Source organism: Rhamphochromis sp. 'chilingali' (genome assembly GCF_963969265.1).
Source record: "Rhamphochromis sp. 'chilingali' genome assembly, chromosome: 10".
In the NCBI taxonomy this organism is placed as follows: Eukaryota; Metazoa; Chordata; class Actinopteri; order Cichliformes; family Cichlidae; genus Rhamphochromis; species Rhamphochromis sp. 'chilingali'.
The window spans coordinates 2,678,844-2,700,915 of NC_137937.1; the positions used below are offsets into that span (position 1 = coordinate 2,678,844).

The 22,072-nt window shown below is 39.6% G+C and overlaps 1 protein-coding gene across 2 annotated transcripts; it reads right to left on the reverse strand.

Annotated features, from left to right (window-relative positions):
• Positions 1–8,922: 8,922 nt before the first annotated feature.
• On the reverse strand, positions 8,923–12,173 carry LOC308404766 (LIM domain transcription factor LMO4-B). 2 transcript variants are annotated; one of them, XM_080894970.1, is made up of 5 exons: positions 11,795–12,173; positions 10,914–11,203; positions 10,717–10,813; positions 10,289–10,447; positions 8,923–9,595 (listed from the first exon to the last, which is right to left on the reverse strand). In XM_080894970.1, exons 2-5 carry the CDS (start codon positions 11,126–11,128, stop codon positions 9,587–9,589), a joined length of 480 nt encoding a protein of 159 aa, XP_080751096.1. In that variant the 5' UTR covers positions 11,129–11,203; positions 11,795–12,173; the 3' UTR covers positions 8,923–9,586. The 2 variants fall into 2 exon arrangements, with proteins under 2 accessions (XP_080751096.1, XP_080751095.1); XM_080894969.1 differs by having other exon boundaries at positions 10,914–11,151; positions 11,795–12,168.
• Between the last annotated feature and the right edge of the window lie 9,899 nt (positions 12,174–22,072).

Below are 22,072 nucleotides of genomic sequence, written 5' to 3' on the forward strand. Positions count from 1 at the left end.
GAGTGTCCTCGTTAGGGATTTGTGTTGGTGTGTGGGGCTGTAGCCTCAGGTTTATGTTGTTAGATGGTGATTATGAGACCATGTATTTTAGCTATTTTACAGAGTAACATGAAAGGAATGTAACAAGTAGTATAGCAAATTACTTTTTCCTGGGAATAATTAAGTAATGTACTGCATTGCTTTTAAGAAAACTGTAATGTGTAATAGTTAAAAACCTCAACAAACATACATAAATGTTTGACCCCAAGCATGCAATTAATTTGCATGAATGCAATTTCTTTATTGCTGCTTAGCAAAGGCAGTTATTCTCAAAACGGTGCAAAAGAGAATCCAATGACAATCGATAAGAGAGTCGATAAGCAATATTGATAATTGCTAAATTCTTATCAGTTCCCATCCCACATGAGGAGCCTGCTGTATCATTTTTTCACTTTGTTTTTGGGCTTTCTTTGAATTCAGCTCTCTGTAGGTTGATCATTTTCATTTCCATTAAACACTGCAGTATCCTTTCATTCCTAACACATTACGCAGTTTGTATCCAACATGATTTATCTCCCACTGAGATCTGATGGGTTTTTCGAGTGTGTTCCTTTCATTTTTTTGAGCATTAACACACCAGTCCAAACAGCACTTCACAGATAATGTGGTTGCTCTCTTGATTCTACTCTAACACAGGTATAGGTAAACATGGAGGCTAAGGAGCTACCAGCCTGACTACTCATCACCGCTTTTGTTACTTACTGAACACTGGCCAATCAAAATCAATTAAATTGTATCAAAGTGAGCACAATCCTTCTTCTTTCATCTTTGTTCTCTCATAAAGTTTCATGTCTGTCTGAATCTAGCCTTTAAAATTGCCGACATCTTGTAGCAGCAATTGGCAGTTATCAGTGGAAGCAGGATTAACTTGGCTTCACTGTGTGTCTCATTAACAATGGCTCGAGCTTTTCACGTTCAGCCCACCAGCTTTTTCTGCGTGTTTTCACAGACGCATTGACGTGAACTTGATGTGAGACTAGCGTGAAAGACAATCTGCTGCTGGCTCTGATTTCACTGCTCTGAGATCAGATACAAGCTCTGCTTTGCATGCAATCACATCTGACTTTAACAAGGAGCTTCTCGGATTTTTCCTTCTCCACAACTCTTCACTATCAACTAACAGTAAATATTTTGATGATAACTAGACAAGTCACAATATTTTACAATTCTTCAGCCAATTGGTCCAAAATTGCAGAAAGATGTCCAGAAGGGTCCATGAGGGCGTCGGCTTATATCAGAATCAGAAAGACTTTATTTATCCCCAAGAATAAAAGACAGGCAGCCCAAAATGTTGTGTTTTAATCCAGTTTGTCTTGTTAAATAGTGGAGGATTTCTTTTTCTCTTTACTTACCTTCCTGTGAAGCCGCTGGTCTTGATATGTCTGATTTACTTGTGCCAGCATTAATGCATACATTACTTGCTACTTTAAAAAAAATAATGCTTTGTGTTACTTAATACTTCTGGGATAAGTAGTTTATTAGATTACTCAAGGCATTATTTATGTGTTACTCTATGACTTGGACTGAGATGCTGTTTAACATTTGGTTCAGGCCCCGGTGCCAAACACATCCCTTTGAGAAGACACACAGGAGCTTTCTTTTAAATGCATGGTAAATTTACAGCTCCTTATATCGTGTTTTTCTTCTCTCTCTGAGCACTCAAAGGGCCTCATTCCCAAATTCATACAAGCATTTTTCTACTACTAGGTGCTTTTTATTTCACATCTCCAATGATTGAGAAACAACTTGGGGTTCGGAATCTTGAGACGGGTGCAGCCAAGGATCAAACCACCAACCTTCTGGTTGAGATGGGCAGCTCTACCTCCTGAGCTAAAGCCCGCCACTAATGTCTGTTTAAATATAAACACAAGACAGCAAAGTTAAAGAAGATATGAAGGTTAGAGTCTGCAGTCCAGACTGCTAATCACTTGTTCTGCTGAAGATCAGGCTCTGGCTTCTCTCCTCACGGTGTCATACACTCAGCTTCTACATCACTCTAGGTAACACTGTCATGCTACCAATGGTTGTATCTGTACTGGAGTGAGATTTTCCTTTAAAGATAACAATGAAAGAAAGATGAAAGCGTTTGAAAACTCATTTTATATGCAGAGAATTTGCTTTTTATTTCTCCTGAAGAGTAATGGGGAGTTAAAATAATTTCTTCTTTTTTTATATTTCAATTGTTCACAGATAATAATGGTGGTTCGTTCCACTGGAACCAAATACTGTATGATGGGAAATAGACTGCATTTATTTCTGTAGTCTTACATATGAGTGAGGGTGCCTTAAAATTCATTATACAGAATAAGAACAGACATTCAAACAGTGATATATAACACTGTACATGTGCTCTGCAGACCAGAAAAGTCCAATGGTTCTGCGTCATATCACACAGTGAAGAAATGACTTTGTTTATTAAGCACTTTTAGAGAAATGTTACAATGTGTCACACAAGTAGGAGCAATAAACCAAAATGAAAAAGTGATAAAACTGTAATGAACAGGTTATAAATCACAGAGAACAGTAATAAAACGAACACATTATAAAGTGATACTCTGAGCGATTATAGCAATCAATCAAGCACAAAAACAAAGCAGAGGCACGTTTAAACCTGATTTTGCACTAAGATGTTTTGGCAACTTCTTGGAGGCCGCTTGTCTGTTTAAGTGAGTTCAGTCTGCTTGAGTTCATTATTTATTTGTTAACTTTACAGCAATCCTTAGAATATCAGGAAAACTGCTCAGTATTATTGCTGTAAAGTCAAACAGCAGATAAAGTAAATGTACCATTATTATATGTGCAGCCTGTGTACTGATGTTGTGTTTTTATCTATCAGCAGAACACTGGGGGAGAGGTGAAGTAAGCTGGTGCTTCAACCACTTTGCAAACACCCTTCTCCTCCTGCCCTGCAGCTGTCTGTGAGTCTCTGCGGTGAGAAGGCCTCCCTCAGGTTTCTCCCACAGCCTGCTAAGGTGGGTATTGATACAACACCCCTGTGAGCTCCCCTAGCACAGGCACTGCTGGCAAAATTCACATCATAATCACTCAGTGAAGTTGGCATCTTTTTAATATGTTGGTGTTGAGCTAATCCTGTCAAACTAGTCTGGTAAGCTAAACCTCTTAATCATCATGATCAGAGTTTTCTACAGTCATTGTTCTGGATTCACAACCACAGAGAGCCACAGTTCCTTCGGTTCTTTCAAGGCTTTGATTAGTACTTCAGTACTTAACGCAGACACAGAAATTCATTCGTCATGAGGAGGAGCAGCAAAAAACAGTGACTGACCATCATAGTGAGCGATGGCTATCCAGGATAAATGCACTGATCAGTGTGCTGCCCTGACATTAGCGTCAGCTCAGATGTTTGACATACTTTGAGTTTTTTCTCACTCAGTTTGTCTCTCTGTTGGCTTTAAAAGAGGCCCCACTCTGAATCACCACACTGCCACTCAGGGACACCAGCGCACTTTAAATTACTCTAAGCCAGACTTCTTTAATGTCTGCTTGGTTAGTTAGCTGCATTGATATGCTGTATGACACACTGTTAGTTAGTGCTAAGTAACAGACAAATAAAATGCTACATTTTCACTCACTAAAATTTGAACACAAATTTCTAGAAAGCCGATATTATTTGTTTATTAAAAATCCTCCAAAAAGGCAGAAACACCAGTCCAGTCACTTGGATTAACACAGGTGAAGGATTCCCAGAAGCATTCTTTAGGGCTGGAAAATGAAGTAGAAAAATAAGGAGGAGAGAACTGAGAAAGCCCAGGTACAAGCTTACAGGCAGATTGAAGTATCTGCAGCTTTTCCCTGTTGCAGGCATTCAATGCTTTTTTCCACTTTCAGTGTCTTTGTAGAACAATGTAGCTGGGACACCAGAGGTTGAAAGGCGGGTTACATTTGTTGACTCCATCACATTTATCTGTCTTTGTGAGTCTAGCTCTGAAAACACCATTCCTCAACCGTGTCCAACGGTGACAGCTATGGGTAATGACAGTCAAACGCTTGCTTGCTCTTCATTTACTCCGAGCTGGTAGTGTAACAGTTCGCTCAGAACTCTTAAGTGCTTGTTAATTTAATATGCAAATAAGGCTCTTGTCAATCTGAATGCATTTTAATGAAACGGCTTCTGCTTCCATGGGCGGCGGCTGCTACTGGTTGCAGTGGAGGATGTAAAATGGCCAGGGGCAGGTTGAGCAGAGAGTACAGGGGAGGTATAACTGAAGGATAGTAGAAAGACACCGAGCTAGCTGGTGTTTTAGGGGCAGAGCCCAGACGACACATTGATGGCCACATGACACTTGACATGCATTGACGGCTGGCTGCAACACTTGCAGACGATGCAGATGTCACCTTGGCACTGGACCTCTGCGATCTGTGTTATCCAGAGCTTCAAAACAGAATCCCGGGTTTTGAAAGGCGCAAACTCTTCATCAAGCAGCATCGGCACAATCACGATGAAATGCATGCCACCCTCTAAACACATCTGTCTGTTTAGGACAGAACTTAGCTCAACCTTTGCCTACATATGGTTGGTGCAGTGTGCTGAAATTGAGGTGAGCGTGTTATTGGGAAGGTGGTGGGGGTGGATTACAGGCGGTGTTAAGTCAAGCAGGAACCCTCAATGTTGCTAATTTATTTACAGATTTAATTAGATGGATAGAGCCCTCACAGATATAAGAAAGAGAGGAGAGATGTTGCCAGCGTTACAGCACTTTAATTATGGTAGCAGGCTCCTGATCCCTGCGCTCTGCTGTCTAGGGAGCCAGTTAATTAAAATCCTCATTATTTTACTTTTAATTAGTTCCCCCCTCTTTTGTTTCCTTTCACCATATGGCCGTGTTCCGTGGTCAAATTAAGGTAATTGAGCTAATTAAGCCAATCACTTTAATTATTCAAAGCGTTCCGATTGGCCAGGAGAACTTTTCTCCCTCTCCCCTTCCTGACATTCCTGAATGAGGCTCGGAGTTGTAAAGTCCCTCTCTGTCATTACGCCCCTCTACTCCCCTGCTGTAGGCAGTGAGTTATGACTGGAACATGCCTCGCTTCCTACATGTTTCAGCTCTGTCTCGTGTTTTGCTCTAGTACAATGGCAAGGTTTGCAGCACTGGAGCCCTTAGTGAGTTCAGAATCAGAATCAGAATCAGAATACTTTATTCTGATTCTGATTCTGATTTATTCTTTATTCAGAAATCACATTCAGCACACTATGGTTATGATAAATTAGGTGTGTGTTGGAAATTGTTGTAGCTGGCTCTAAACAGTCGTGTAGCTCTTCGGGATTTGGAAGCTACCATAAATAGCTTTGGCAGGCCGGCGAGCTTTCGGTAGGATTGCGAGCAAAGCTAAATGCCGTAGAGATCTTTAAGCACACCAACATTCAACGTTTTACATGCTTGGGTTCTGACAACAGTGAAACCAGATGGCGTTTTTACAGCAAACATACCTGTGTTGAGCTCAGTGCCTCAGGGTGGACAAGACCTGTCTATCAGCATTCACCAAGCACACTCCGCACACACTGAAGCTCACTTGAATCATTCATATTGAGGATCTGATTTCCAACTCGTCATGTACTTGGTCTGAATCCCTTGCTGTATTTTAAAATACGAGGCTCCCTGTTGCCATCATTTTTAACAAGCATAGGAGGCTGATGGAATTTATATTCTGAAATAGGCTGTTAATCATGACAGTGGAGGTCAGTTTTATTGCAAATGTATTAAATCCAGCCTTTAATAAGTGGTTAATGTTGTGAAAGGGTTTATTTTTTATCCAAACGAAGTGTAATTAAGTAGCTTAACACTAGCCGTCCGCAACCCCCATGCCACGGACCCATCCCGGTCCCGAGTCGTTTGGTACCAGGCCGCGAGAGTTGAGGCTCAGGTGTGAATTTACGTTTTTCAAGGTTTTTATCGTTATTTTTTTAATCGTTTTAATCGTTCACTCGGTTTTCCTGGGTCTTTTCCGTGTGTTATGAATAAATCTTCTTTTTTTGGTACCAGTACTGGTTTTATTTTGTTGACCTTAAAGGCCGGTCCGTGAAAATATTGTCGGAACAAATATTGTACTAAAGGACACCTGAAAACAAAAATGACAATCTCATTAAACCAGAATAAGTAAACTACTCAGCAGAAAAGTAAACCCGAGATTTCTGTTAGCAAGTAATAATCACGTGTAAAGGAACTGAAGGAACTGCGTTGCTGTTTGTTAACCTATCAGGCTCCTGTTCTGCACGACCAGCTCACAGTTTGCATTTTCACGGACCGGCCTTTAAGGTGTGACAGACACTTGCTTTTCAGATAAACATTAAAATGTTCCTTTGGGATGGGCTAACCTTGAACTATTCCTTAGTTATGCTGCTGTAGACGGGGGCTTGCTGGGGAATTTCCCATGATGCACTGAGCGCTTCTTCACTTGTTTTTACAATATAAATAAAATTGAATCAAAATAAATAGTAAATATTTCAGAACAAATGAAATATTTCCTGTTAACAGGAAGTGAACCAGGCTTTTTTTCTAGTGTTTGTTCATAGGTGATTGCTGGAGAGTTGTCTTGCTAATATTTCTAAGGATTTACCTTTCACTATGAAGCACCTTGTGATAACTGTTAACCCTACGGGGTGCTGCTGTAGCCTCTCATATTTTTACGGTAATGCAGAGGCATTCGCTGTGCATCCATAATCTTATGTTAGAGCGGTATAATACCACTTAATACACAGAAAAATCACATTTTCATACAAGTAAAATATGAAAAAAGTTAGTCACAAAATGACACAAACTGCTGATACTGCACTGTGATAAGAAAAGCAGCACTGTCACTTATAGTACCAGTTTAAAATGTAAAAATTTCACTTTAATTTGATTTAAATCAGTTTTTTATTTTTCATACATCAATTCACAACAACAGTCGCCTGAATGAGCAAGTACTTGGCAACAGTGGGAAGAAAAACTCCCTTTTAACAGGAAGAAATCTCGATTAGAACCAGGCTGAAAATATTTTCTGACCTACTCGAGTAAAATCTAACAAGGAAGATGCAGTTGGTGTTCTTAGTTTTAGTCTTAGGTTAAGGGATACTGCAGGTTCGAAGCAACGTTGCTAGGAGTGGCTGGAGAATAATGAAATTGTGTCATGTTACCAAAGCATTTATTTGTCTTTAAACTGAAATGTCACAGATTCCAGTTTATAATGCATCACCTGTACATGATAGACTCTGGAAAAGAATTAGCAGCGTTGACACTTGCAGGAATGCATTGCTGCCAGTTCTGTAGTTTGGGGTGATAGTTGACACTGCAAATGTAACCGGGGATACTCAACTTAAAAGCACAAAAGTAACGAGCACTTAGATTTATTATTGAAATGTATACTCAAAGGTTTTTTTGGTTGCTTGTTTGGGGGTTGGCTCTGGTGCTCACACTCTAGGTCACATCTGGTGACACATTACAGAGTTGAAAAACAACTCCAGCATATTGTCTGGTTCCAAATACTTCACATACACAGGCACACTCGTGAGAAAGTGCTTCTGGCTGACAGACTGACAAATCAGCATCAAGGGGGGTGGCCATTTTTGATTTGTCACAGGAGTATCTGGGCAAGGAGGAGGCATCTCCTGTCCTTCTCATCATAAGCATGTAAAAATATCTTGGCATCTTCTTGTGTCTTCACACAGTGTGAGGTGGAGGAGCTCAGGCAATTACACTCATCTGCATGTGTTAATATGATTAATTAGCAGGAATAAACACTTTCCTATGACACAAGCTACACGGTGAGCCACACACCTGCAGAAGCTCTGATAAAAGACAACGCCTCATGGCAAAGTGCCTTTTCATGAGACCCGCTAATTGGCATCTGAAAACGTTCCGGCTAATTAGGAAAAGGCAGATGAGGCTTGATTAGTTTGAATGCAAAGTGTAACTTGTGGTGTGGTGGGACTCGGGAATGTGCCAAGATTTTATTTCTTCACCATCACGATACAAAGATAATTGTGATCATTTGCATACGTTAATGAATTTGCGTGACGCTTCTTGATCAGACGTGGAATAAATAATTGATGCGGTATCAGCACCTAGCATGACAAGTGGGACGCTTTGAAATAACTAAGCGCATTAAGGTGCGAGTTTGATGGCTGCCATGCTCCCAGGCAAGGTGTGAAAGTAGAGCAGATGCTATCTTGTGCTTCCTGCACACGGCGCACTCTGTTGCCACTATCACACCAAGATTAGCTCCAAACTACCGACAATGCGCTAAGACTTGAAACCTTTTTATATAGCATTAAAAAGGCATAGCGAGTTAGATGCAGCTCAAGGAAATGCATTTCAGAAGCATTGCAAAGTGGCAGAGAACAAAGAACAGCAACAGGAAACAAACCAGGCTGTGTGGGAGCTTTAATTGGAACATGGTAAACAGTAAATACATAAGATTTTTTCAAACGCCCTGGATGTAGAGGGAGCTACATCCCCTTTAATTAGCCTGCTTTCAGATTAAGCTTTATAAGAAGCAAGCAGCCACCGAGTCAGTCAACCTTGGGATATGCCCCGAGTTCAGCCTCCCAGGAGCTCCAGCAGCACAGATACAGGGATCATGTTTAATTGCTTCTGTAAATGGTCAGAGCTCAAGCCCCCCAATTCCATTCCTCAGGGTAATCAGGCATGTTTTCACCATACAGGGCGAAAGAGAGTGAGAGAGCCAGTAACATCCACCACGCTAGGTACCATGCCACATGTTGCCACTGTAATGCCACTAACGGGCTTAACCTCAGATCACTTTGTGACATGTTACAAGAATCGTTTTAATTGAATTTTTCTTTCAATGCCACATACCACCACCATCCCAACACAAACACCAAACACGCATCTGGTAAAGAAACAAAACTATACAGCAGAAAAATAAAGTTGCACGGGATTGTTTTACTTTGTCGATGTGCAGGGCACAAGAGAAATCAACACGTGACAAAGCAGCGACAGGCTTTAAAAGCTTTCTGCTGCGGGTTAAAGGATTTCCAATGACTGAATATTTTCACATTTTTGTCATCCATCAATTTTATCTCCTCAGTGTCAGATCTCCAGGTGAACATGTACGTAAGAGCGAGATCAGGAGTTTAGTAATAAAAAAAATACAATTAAAAAAATAAAAACAGTGATGCTCAGGGGAAAAAATGCCACAAGGCATCAAGCAAAAGTTCAGTCATTTTACAGCAGTCCATCAAATGTTCACTCAAGCAGCTTTTGCTCTCCTCCACTTGGCATCCAGCCTTTTGTCCTTTAAGAGCCTTTTGCTAGTGCAACTCCTGAGTCTTTGCATGATGCACAGACCACTTTAACATTGACCACAACATAGACGGGACTTTGCATGTAGTACAGAGGGTCTCTCTGATATGACGAGTTGTGGGATATCTTGAGTGAGAAACTGAGAAACTGTGTCCACTCTGGGAGGGGATGAGAAGCAGGTGGGTGGTGATGGGAATCCACAACAACGGCAACAGTAGCACAAGAGAAGAAAGGAGTGAAGCTTTGGAGAGGAAGGCAAGGGCAGCGCAGGGCACGTTTGCCACTCAGCATACCTGCAAATGAACAAACAAAAGCAGTGACCACAGAGTCCTGCATCACTTATCAAGTGCTCTCTTCATCTTCAAATTAATGCATAACAATGCACAATACCTGTTATTATTACAGTTCTAAACAGCAGTGTGACAGCAGCAGCTTTGAAAAGCAAGGAGATTATAGGACTGTTTACATGTTGCATTTCAGTTCTTTACAAAAATCAGTGCACATTTTTAATGTAATGTAGCGATACCGCACTACATTAAGGAAAAATGTCATTACAAGTAACAATTCAGTCATATTTGACTGAACAAGGGTTTCTAATGTTCTTTGCAGACTAGTGACAATGTCCAAGTAACCCAAATAATACATATCAAATATGTGATTTCTGACTTGTGAAACATTTTTGTTCAGTTATTTGAAAAATGAAAGTTTTTCTTCATAACACAGTGGCTGTAGTTCAGGAGCAGTTCATCTACCAATTTGAAGTTTGGTGGTTCGATCTGACTGCATTACAGCTATTAACTTTATTGGCTGTACTGTATGAATGTAAGACTTTCTGCATTTACGTTGTAGTCAGGTTACCACATATTTTTCTTCACTTTAATAATACCATCGGCCTGCTATTACCCTGTCAAAGAGGGAGTTAACAGAAGTTTCATTCCAGCACAGTGACGTTAGCTGACAGTGAATTTACACTCCGTCTTATTCACCTTCTGGTTTGTCAGCACAGAGCTGCTCTGGAGTGCTGGCAGGTGGCTGTTGAGCAAGGCAGCGCCCGGTCTGTCGTGCTCACAGAAAATTGTACCGTTGATGTAATGGAAGCGATCGCCAGGCATTAGTCTGCTCCTGCAAGTGGCACAGCTGAAACACTGCAGAGGATCGGGGAAGAAAAAAAATCTCATGTCAAAATTGAACGATTTTCAGTTGATGCTGGATGGAAGATATTAAAAATAAAACTCTACAATGCTGAAATTCTGTTGTAAAAGCACCTAAAACATCTTAAAAGAAGTCTCAAAGCGTGATTATATGTGGGTATAATTCCCTTTTCTCCTGACACATCTCCACTTCAAATCCTAGATGCTTCTGTCGAACAAGCTGCGGGAGATGAAGCACAGTAACGTGAGAGCTGGGGATTTACCTTGAGGTGGTAAACATTTCCCTGTGCCCTCATCACCATTTCGTTGGCTGGAATTGACTGGCGGCAGGCACTGCACGCCCCGCTGTGCCCAAACAGTCTGCAAACACAAAAACAAAGATTTGGTTTTGGTAAGATCTGCATGGCCTCGGAAATCTAAAAATCAGCAGCTTCCTTTCCCTCCTTCCTCTGGCTCTCACCTGATGTAGTCGCTCCGACAAAGAATCATGCCCCCTTTGCTGTAGCAGGTGGTACCGATGTCCCCCAGCTGGGCTTGGCAACAAGAGCACTTGAGGCAGCGCGTATGCCAGTAGCGCTCCATGGAGAAGAGCAGAAAGCGGTCGGCAATCTTCCCCCCACATCCTGCACAAGACCTGGGGTCTGACGGTACACCTGGCACTTGGCTGTTCACCATGATGCTGTGGCCCTCTGAGGCTCCTGAATACACAGGATGGGTGAGACGGGTGTAACCAATCAAGGTTCACTCACCCTTTAAAGATTTCAAAAACAACATTAATGCTATTAAATATCTGGAATAGATCTTAAGAGAACGGAGTTGGTTCCAATCTGAAGCACTTTTTCACATTTATGGTTACACATGCTAAACGTTTACAAGGCTTCAGCATGACTGCAACATGCTCTAACAGGCTGACCTCAACAGAACATACGCAACATGAGAGAATTACTGTGATGTTTTTTACCCAGAATTCTTTGTGCACAGCGAGTAAAGCAGAAAAGGTCAAATATACAGTGTAGATTTGCATTCGAGAGCTGTGTAGTTTCAAAAGAAAGCTTTTTATGACAAAAATACCGGGAAAGGATTTACTCGCGTTACCGGTAGATCAAAGGTGTGTGTGCGCGCGCGCGCTGGAGGGCTGGGGAAAGTCACCAAATGTTACTTTTGGTAGAGTTCCGGTAACTGGAAACATCAAAAACTATTTCTGTTCGCGTCCTTTAGGTTTATATTATTATATCGTAGCCTAGATGCTACTTAATGACACGAGCTGCTAGCTTTGAAAGCGGAGCTGTGCTCAGAAATGCGCGCGCGGACGTAAAACAACAGGAGAAAAAGACGCGTTACCTTGCGGAGACGAAGCTTTTCCTCCTGACGAGAGAACTTTTTGAACCTGGAGAAATATTCAGCCTGCGCACGCTCAAAGCTGTGGCCCCACACTTAAGCTCGACATGCTCCAGGATCCATATCGCTCCAGAAAAGAGCAAAACAGGATTAGCCACGGAACATTAAGCCCGGGACGGTAATAGTTGAGCAAACTCTCCCCGACGTCCAACTCCGCGGATAAATAACTAGACGTACGCGTGAGGACGACACATGACGCAGCTCGTGCTCCTCCGCTCTCCGTCACAGCTGTCTGTCTGTCAGCTCTCCCCTCCGTCTGACGCTTTTGACAGCGACCCTATTCATCAAATTCCGTAAGGGGGCTATTTAAATTACCAAGAGGGGACGCAGCCGACGAGAGGCACGTAGCAGCCAGTAGAAGAGCAGGAGGCGTGTCCACAGTCAAAATGATTTATGAGTTTATGGGGCCTTATTAATATGCATATTTTCATTCCTTGAGCTCCTTACAGAGCTTCACTGAGAGTGTAAACTCTATAATTATGGAAGGATATTTTACAGTGCTTTGGAATATTCAACATTGTGTGGGCATTTCTTTAAAGGCAGTGAATAGCTGAGTTTAGATATATATCTCCTACGTCACAGAAAACTGTCGTTTAAACTGCAGATTCTACACAAGAAATTATGAAAAGTTAGTTAAAACTTCATATCTAGACGATCGTGTAAATGCGTTTGCACCTCTGAATCCATATCTATATAATTATCTATATACTGTGTATTGTTATGATTTAAGAGTACCATACTACTTAAGTAATAATACACTGAAGTATTTGATTGACTATATTTTACAAGCCAGACTTTATTATGTGTCAGTTTATTGGGTTCACCAGTTCAAAGGCTTGTTAATACAAATATCTGATCAATCACATGTTAACTACTCAGTGCATTTAGGAATTAGACTATCTGCTGAAGTTTGACCCTAAACCAAGAATAGAAAGAACTTATTTAGATGGCATGGCTGTGGGTGCCAGACAGGTTTGGTTGAATGTTTCAGAAAATGCTCGTCTACTGAGATTCCCCTGCAAAGCCAAGTGTGTGGCAGCTCCCTCGGTGAAAATACGTGGTTCATGCTAGAGGTCGCAGGAGAATGGCCGGACACATGGCACACTCTGGGCACCTTAGTACAACCTGTGCATGGCTTAAATGCCACAGCCGAACCTGAATATTGTTGCTGAGCATATCCAATCCTTTATGACCACAGTGTGCCATCCTATGGCTGCTTCCAGCAAGATAACGCTGCCTGTCAGACAGCAACTGCATGATGATATCATGTCACTAAGGACCAAAATCTCTCTCATCCTGTTGTTTGTTTACTTTTGGAACATAGTATGGCATGGTTCAATAGTTAAAGTGAGCCAGTTAAGCATACTTGCATACAGTGATGAAAGGAAGTGTATGGTAGATAATTAGTACACGCTACCCACCCTGTTTTATTTGTCGGTGATCAGCAGCACTTCAGCAGAGCAGTCTCAGTAGGTCAGAGATTTTCATTCATGAGTGTACTTCCAGCTGAGTTCCAGTAGAGGATCGTGTCCTATAATGTTCTGAACTTGGAGGTGAGCTTGGAGAAATAATGGAATCAGTTTATTTTTCAGATTTACATTTAAAGCTTTGTTTGGTTGTTTTTTACAATAATATGCCAATATAATACATATTTAATATGCTACACTGAACCAGTTTCACAGATGGTTGAGTGTAGTCACTGATAATGATACCAGCTGGTTCCTTTTTTGCTTTTCTGAATTTAGATTATTACATTTAATCTAAAGCTGCTTTCAGACATACACCATCCCTGTGCTGTGATACCAGCACTGAACAGGTTAGACCGCCCTGGTGACAGTCCCAAACTCCCAAACTCCCAAAACTCTGTCCAAGTTGTTTTGGTGGGGCAACACACTTTCTCATTGTATCCACTAGAGGGCAGTGAACACTCACTATTCAAATCCATCAGCCTCAACACTTTCAGACAGAGACAAGCAATGAGTTGCTTCTTTAAGTTGTTTTAGTATCTGTCCATTATTTTTAAATGCCATTATAAATAATCGTAATAAAAAAAACTGCTATAGTTTATGGGATGATGCAAATGTTTGTAACCAATGGGAGTCAGAGGAGCAATGTGAAGAATGTTTGCCAAATTGTAATAGTGAAGTTTTTTTGTTGTTTGTGTCTATTTTGTTATGTTTTTCGTAACATACTGCTCAAAATCTAAGCCATGATTTATTTTTATTGTGGGTGTAACCTTTGAAGAGTTAAAGCCTCTTAGTAATTCACGGAGCAGCACGCAGCGGCCATATGTAGCACCAGGGTCTCGTTTCACTCTGTACTGTACATGGTTGAAATGACAGTAAAAGCCACTTGACTTGTTCAAATGTTCAGGTCAGCTTTACTGTTGACCTGAGGAATAGTGCACACACATATACTTCCTCTGTGATCCATGGTACTACTCCTGCATTTCTGGTTGAAACTGCTGAGTTCTCTGTGGAAAACATTTACCTAATGCAATGCAACAATTCCTTTAGCACTGTCTAATCATATGTGTGCAATATGCATGGTTGGTTGTTTGTTTGTTTGTTTTTTCAAACTCAGTATTTAAACTTAGACTTGACTTAATGACAATGCAATAAAAAGTTGAAAAGTATAGAGGCCATATTACCATTTAATTTCTTTTCCATCTATCCAAAGTCTAAAAGGTCTGATGTGCCATTTGGAATGGAGTTTGTTTCAGTTTGTTTCCTGTTGTTTCCTCAGCTGAGAAGCCTCAAGGCTGGATAACGACAATTTCTGTGTCTGATTTTCTTTTTCTGTGAACGGGAACTTGAAACAACAAGCTCACATCTATAAAGGATAATGAATTCATGTTTTTACTTTTATATAGCGATACACTATACTGCCAAAAGTACTTTCTCATCTGCTTTCTCATCCATATGAACCTAAGTGACATCACATTCTTAACACATAGGGTTTAATATAGCCCAGCCTTTGCAGCTATAACAGCTTCAGTTCTTCAGGGAAAGCTTTTTACAGGGCATCAGTTGGGACTGAATGATATTGATTTGCACTAAGTAGCAGGATTGCTTTCTAATTAATGGTATCTTTCAGCTGGTGTCATGGTAGGAGGATAATCGGGAGACTTTTTGAGTGGATTGTTCGGTTTTGGCTGTGGAATATGGATTTGGATCACAGACTTTGAAGGTTGGCATTCAGTTCAATTCAATTTTATATATACAGTGGATCGGGGAGAGGGAGAAGAGAGGATAGAAGTATGTTAGGAACTTAGAGCAGCAAAAGAAGTTTAGAGGGGAATAGTTCAGATAACGTAATAAAAAAATGATTATCAGAGAAGACTTTAAAATAATACTGACGATGAAGGGGTGCAGTTAGGCCTGATAATTTAGTCAAGAGAGCTGAAAAAGAAGTTTGAAGATGTAACACTAAAGTACTCAGAGATGGAAGTCTGTTGATAGCCGTTAAAACAGAAGAGCAGACAAATAAAGTGTTAAATACTGAAAGTACCTGCAAAAGTGTGTGAGAGAGGAAAATATTGGGGGAGTTTTAAGTGGGAGTAATCACAGGTATTCCAGTAGAGGAAGTATATCTTACAGTGCAGTCAGCAGGATTAAAAGACTGGCGAGAACAGTCAATCAGGAAAGAGTTGATGTGTCTGTAATGCTGGAATTCCAAGAACTGGTTCTTCCAGGTAGAGTTAAGATCGGATGTATGAGTTTTCCAGTAAGGCCACATATACCTCTGCCTCTCAGGTCTTATAAATGCCAGAGGGCACGTCGCTGCAGTGTGCAAGGGGAAAGTGCAAAAGAAGGGAAGGGAGAGTTTCAGCAATTTTCAACAGCAGACCAACGACAGACTGAAGAAACCCATCCAGCAATCAGAGTGGAGAAGATGATTTTGTTCATTGCGTGTGCAATAAACCGTACAGACCAAGCAAAACACAAAACAGAGAAGATTAAAATAATTGTGAAAGGGGCAGAGACATTTTTGGCATAAAGGATTTTAATTTATTTATTTTAATTTAATTTATTTTAATGTCCTGGGAGCATGTTCATAAGAGACTGGGGGGAGATGAGACGTCAGGAGGACCAGGAGAGAAGACAGTCTGAGTTTTATACAGTGAATGGGTAAGAGAGGTTTCATTAAGGATCTTAGAAAGAAACTGGATATTATCTGTATTCAGGAAGCCTGACTTCGACCAAGTTTGGATTTTGTTATTAAAGAGTTTATAAAGAGTATGAGAGTGTGTGGAGAGATAGAAGGGAGGGTAGAGGGGAGGGTGTGTTATATTTATGAAACAAGTAGTTCAGTATAGAGTCCTCGGAGAATAGAACGCAGAAATGGGGTTTTGGATCAGCTGAGTGTAAAAGCAAAGCTTTACTGATTGATCTACGTCCCTGCCCTCACTTATAGTCATGTTCTGTGGGTAGTGACCAAAAGAACGAGATCGCAGATACAAGCGAATACAAATGAGCTTCCTCTGAAGGATGGCCTCTCCCTTAAAAATAGGGTGAGAAGTTCGGCCATCCGGGAGGAGTTCAGAGTAGAGCCGCTGCTCCTCCACAGGAAGGTTTGGACATCTGACAAGGATGCCTCCTGGGTGATATGTTCTGGGCATCTCCTACCGGGAGGAGGCCCCGGGGCGGACACAGGGGAGAGGGAGGTCTAGGCTTCTCTAATTAGGCTGCTGCTCCTGTGTCCTGGCCCCGGATAAGCGGAAGAAGATGGATGGATGGTATAAATGATCAAATGTTCTAATGGATTAAGTGTTTTTGTGGTAGGAAGATGAATAACATTAAGGTGTACGACCACTGTTCGTCGTACAAATGTTTACATTTATGCTACGAGGTTTAAATTCTCAGTTCATTAGACTAAAATGATGTTTTAGAAGTGGGGATGAAATCAAGGTCAAATGATATAAACAAGAGTTGGAAAGGATAAAACAATTTACGTTTCTGGGGTTGTGTTTGATGAAAGGGTGACATGGACTGTCCATATTTAAAAAATAATAGACAAAAGCTAGAAAGTGTTAAATATAATGAGGTGCTCAGTGGGAATTGACTGGGGAGCTGATAGGAAATCTTTGAAAGCCATATATATTGGGTAAATTAGATCAGTATTGTATATAATTCTGCTGCCAGAGCAAGTCTTCATAAGTTCGATAGTATCCAGTATCAGGTGCTAAGACTGCACAGGTGCATTTAAAACAACCCCAACAGCAGCAGTACAGGTAGAAATGGGAGAAATGCCCCTAGAAATCAGAGGAGAGCAGCTAACACTGAACTACTGTGCAAGTCTACAAAGACATGGTCAAGATCATCCAACAAGAACTATTTTCCAACCCTGCTGGGAAAAAGAGAAAAGAGAAATGAAGAGTGGGTGGACAGTCAATCGGAAAGCGGCTGAATGTAATCTGGACAAGATCAGCATTAGCCAAATAATACCACCATGGATATGTGGTGGTAAATCTACTACACCACTGTCCCCTGATGCTATAGTAGATTCAACACTATTGGACAAAAAGTTTAATTCCAAACTCACAGACAGTGCAGGCATATATTGATCAGTATTACGGTTATGTCAAAATCTATATAGATGCATCTACTAACACAGCCAACCACAGCGGGATAGTATCAAAGCAAGGAAAAGGCTCAGTGATGGATTATCAGTTTACAGTAGAGTAGAATACGGCAGACAATTGAAGAAAGGTGGCAAAAGCAACAGGAGGAAGAGAGGAAAGGGCGATGGTTTTACAAAATCCAAAGCAAAACAGGAGAAATGAGAAGCGCAGAAAGGAACAGGAGAGAGGAGACAGACATGTTATTTTTAACAGGAAAAAAAACATGAAAATATATGAAAATCTGGCTGCAATAGAGAAGATGAAACCATAGAAAATGTTTTAGTGCATTGTCAGAAATATGATGCTGAAAATGAATCGCTGATTCAAAAGCTCAGAGATATGAAAGTGAGACTGGACTTGGTTGATTTATTTCACAAGAACTCGAAAAGTGAAAGTTATCCAGCCATATTTTGTTTTTTAGGACAGATTCATTTGTTTGGGAGGATATTTTTTTGTATTTCAGTCCACACCAGTTGTTGGTGGTAATGCACCATTTCTCTGTTTGCCAACTCCCAATAAATAATAAAAAGGAAACACAAGAAGAAGATAGCGTTGTTTTTTTTAATTTATGGTTTGATTTCTTTGCATGTGTCGATTAGATTTGTCGTTACTGGCATCTGGCGAAAATTTCATGTCAATAGCACCTTTAGAAATATATTTACTTAGAAAATCGTTGATGTGCTCGACATTTGTTTTACCTGCTATATTAGAAAACTAGACCAGCACTACTAGTTCTTTAGGTTCCTTGTAATACATAAAGTTGCCTTATTATCAAAAGGATCAGCAGTCGCAGTACTACTGGAAACACTGTAGTAGCAATTTTAGAAGGATATCCTATAAATCAGTGTTTGACGTCACAGTGCTTCCTCGACTGTGACCTCTCGGTCTGATCAGAAGGCTTTGTGGAAAGGTTGACTTTAGCTCCATAAAAGATGTTGCTGTGACACTCTCCTGGTTCCACACGTTCTTTTTCAGCACAGCAAGAATAATAGTAATAATTTATATGGAGACATACAATGTCATTCCTCATTATCCCACTTCAGTACATCCTTCTTTAGAGTGCATGGTAGCGGTGGGAGCACGTTTCGTTTTTTTGCTATGGACAAGAGTGGCAACCTGAGCCAACTTCCATACTCCCCGAGGCCCCTGTTTATTTCCGACACAGTTCCTGTTCCTCTGTCAAGGCCATGCTGAAAGTCACAGCCTGCTGCAAAGCTGGGCAACACCTGTAGCTTCCAGTCTGAGTTTCCAGCCAATATAAACCACTGTAGAGCACCACTGGATGGCAGGCTGCCAAGCCGTCACATTTATGCAGCACGCTCTGTGAGACATCCTTCCATCTGAGGCTCTATTTTCTGTTTATCTTGAGGGTAAGTCAGGGTCATGTGAGTTTTGTAGTATTTGTTCAGAAATGATCCACTCTAAATAAACCTCGATGTTTCATGAGTACACATGTGCTGGAGTCACATGCTGTTCTGTGGGTTCGGATTAGGATTATTTAGCGGTAAAATTCTGTTTTCTTTGTTTTGTTCCTACTGTTCAGTTTTGTTCTTCCAAACACACAAACATGATTCTGTCCCAGATAATGTACCCTACACATTTATATTGTAGATATCATTTTGAAAGATTTTAACTTCGTTTCTGAGGATTAGTGTGTTTTATGCTATTTTGACATTCCAGACAGGCCTAATACATTTGAGATGGAACAGAAACTTTTCATAGTTGCTAATAATCAGTATGGTCTTCTAAGCTAATCCAGTTTCCTCCTTGTTTCTCTTGATTTGTCCCTGCTGCGTTCCCAACTGTCTCAACTTCTCTTAGTCACCCTCCTCTATATTTATTGTCTTCCACGTCTTCTGTTTGTTTCCAAGTACCTTAGTTTCTATTTCCTATCTTGTCTGAGTTTTTTTAAGATTATAATAAAGCCCTCTATTGCCATTGTGCGTCATGCTAACTGTGCCAGAATAAAATATAAATAGAGACAACAGGAATAAATAACAAGCAGGAGAAATATATTTATCCAGCTGGATATTGTATCTGATGTAAAATGTATAGAAATCATACATATACCAACAAGACTGTACATCACTGTCACCACAGCGTCTGTTTTCATTCAAAGGCTTTATGGCTGTAATACCTGGGGGGCCGGTCTCTAGGCCGATGTTCTGTCCCAGTCCAGCCCTGCGCACGACACGCAGTGAGTTAATCTGAGAAGGTGCATTAAAAAATAAATGGCCGGGCCAGCGCTGCACATCGCAAATTAGCTCACATACACACATTAGTTGTGCCGCTTCTTAATGACGGTATCTTAGCTAACAACCCCAACTACCAGATTCAACTTGTAATTGGCTAAAAATAACTTCGCCTACCGGTGAGAGGGACGTTGCTAGCTGACAGTTTTTTCAAGCGATGTTGAAATTTCCACATTCAGACACTTCAAATGCTTCAGCAGCTGTTCGCTCAGCATCAGCACCACGGAAATACACGGATACATCCGTAGACTCAGGACAGAATTCACAATGTGTTTTTGGGACTTTCAGGTGTTTGGACCAATGTTTTCTTTCTGATCAAACCAGAAGCTTTAATGAGCAGCTGGATTTGTCTCTCGTTAACTGGTTGGACACAGAGGACATCGACATGCAGCTGATTGAACTGAAAAGCTCGACTCTGTGGGGTCAAAGTTTGCAGAACTACGAGCACAGCTGGAATCCACAGCTGTGTGTGTTCATGGAGCTGCATGTTCACCTGCTGGACGTCACTACCTGACAGGTTTAACTGTCTTCAGAACATTGCAGAGGCCTTATTGACAGTGTTTGGCTCTAATGTCTGTGTGAGCAGATTTTCTCTCACATGAGTCCTCAGGTAGCCTCTGAACGCTGGACACTCGGAGACCAGCAATCATATTAACATGTGTGTCTCTGTATTAACAAACATGCCATATTGGCCCAGTTTATTTTTCTTATCATTGTTGTGAGGAGACCATAGATAGCATTTGTATTTTCTGTTGTACAGTTCATTTGCTGTTATGGATAAAAAGTCTTTTTTTGTTTCAAAATAGCTGATAACTATTCGCTGACAGCTGCCAACATCTGAGAACATATATAATTCTATAAAGTGGTTCTATATAGTGTGTAACTGTTAATATAGAGCATTATTAAATTTATTGCTAATGCAATCATATGGCACATTGACTTCTGAGGGAATTTTAGATGCACTCATCATCAGAAAGGTTGCCGACCCCTGATTGACTGAGAGAGATGAGCTCAAAGTGTAGCCAACAAGCTCCTCTGTCACAGGTGAAACTCCAACACGACCACTAAAATATTTTGTGGTACTCTGTTGCACTTTATACATGTTCATAAATCACACCAACACTTGAGCCAGTTTCTGAAACAGAGAAGCTTCAGACTACATCAATGATGTCACTCACCCTTAAAGAAGCAATCTCAATGGTTGAGTTCATTTCAGTTTCATTTATATAGCACCAAATCAGAGGTAAAGTAAAGAGCCTACAATACAATGATTATGAAAAAGGATGTTGTATATTTCAAACTGCTCTTGTAAGTAATCCTCCTTTCCTCAGATCTTCCTTCCTGTTTGCCAGATGCTCTCAGGGCCTGAGGTAAAGACAGAGGCAGCATACTGAGCATTGTAACTAATGTGTATATATATATGTGTACACATATACACATATATATATATATACACATATACACATATATATATATATATATATATATATATATATATATATATATATATATATATATATATATATATATATATATATATATATATATATATATATATATATATATATATATATATATATATATATATATACACACATATATATATACACACACATACATATATATATATATATATATATATATGTATGTGTGTGTATATATATATGTGTGTATATATATATATATATATATATATATATATATATATATATATATATATATATATATATATATATATACACACACATACATATATATATATATATATATATATATATATATATATATATATATATATATATATACACACACATACATATATATATATATATATATATATATATATGTATGTGTGTGTATATATATATGTGTGTGTATATATATATATATATATATATATATATATATATATATATATATATATATATATATATATATATATATATATATATATATATATATATATATATACACACATATATATATACACACACATACATATATATATATATATATATATATATATATATATATTGATATATATTGATATATATATTGATATATATATATATATATATATATATATATATATATATATATATATATATATATATATATATATTGATATATATATATTGATATATATATATTGATATATATATATTGATATTGATATATATTGATATATATATATTGATATATATATTGATATAATATACTGATATTCTCAGGAATATTCCCTTATATCTACCTGGGGTACTTCTTTTGGGGGTGTAAAATTCACTGAAACACCAGGATGACTCTTAAACAAAGCAGCAGTTAATTGTTGTCAGGGGCCACCAGCTT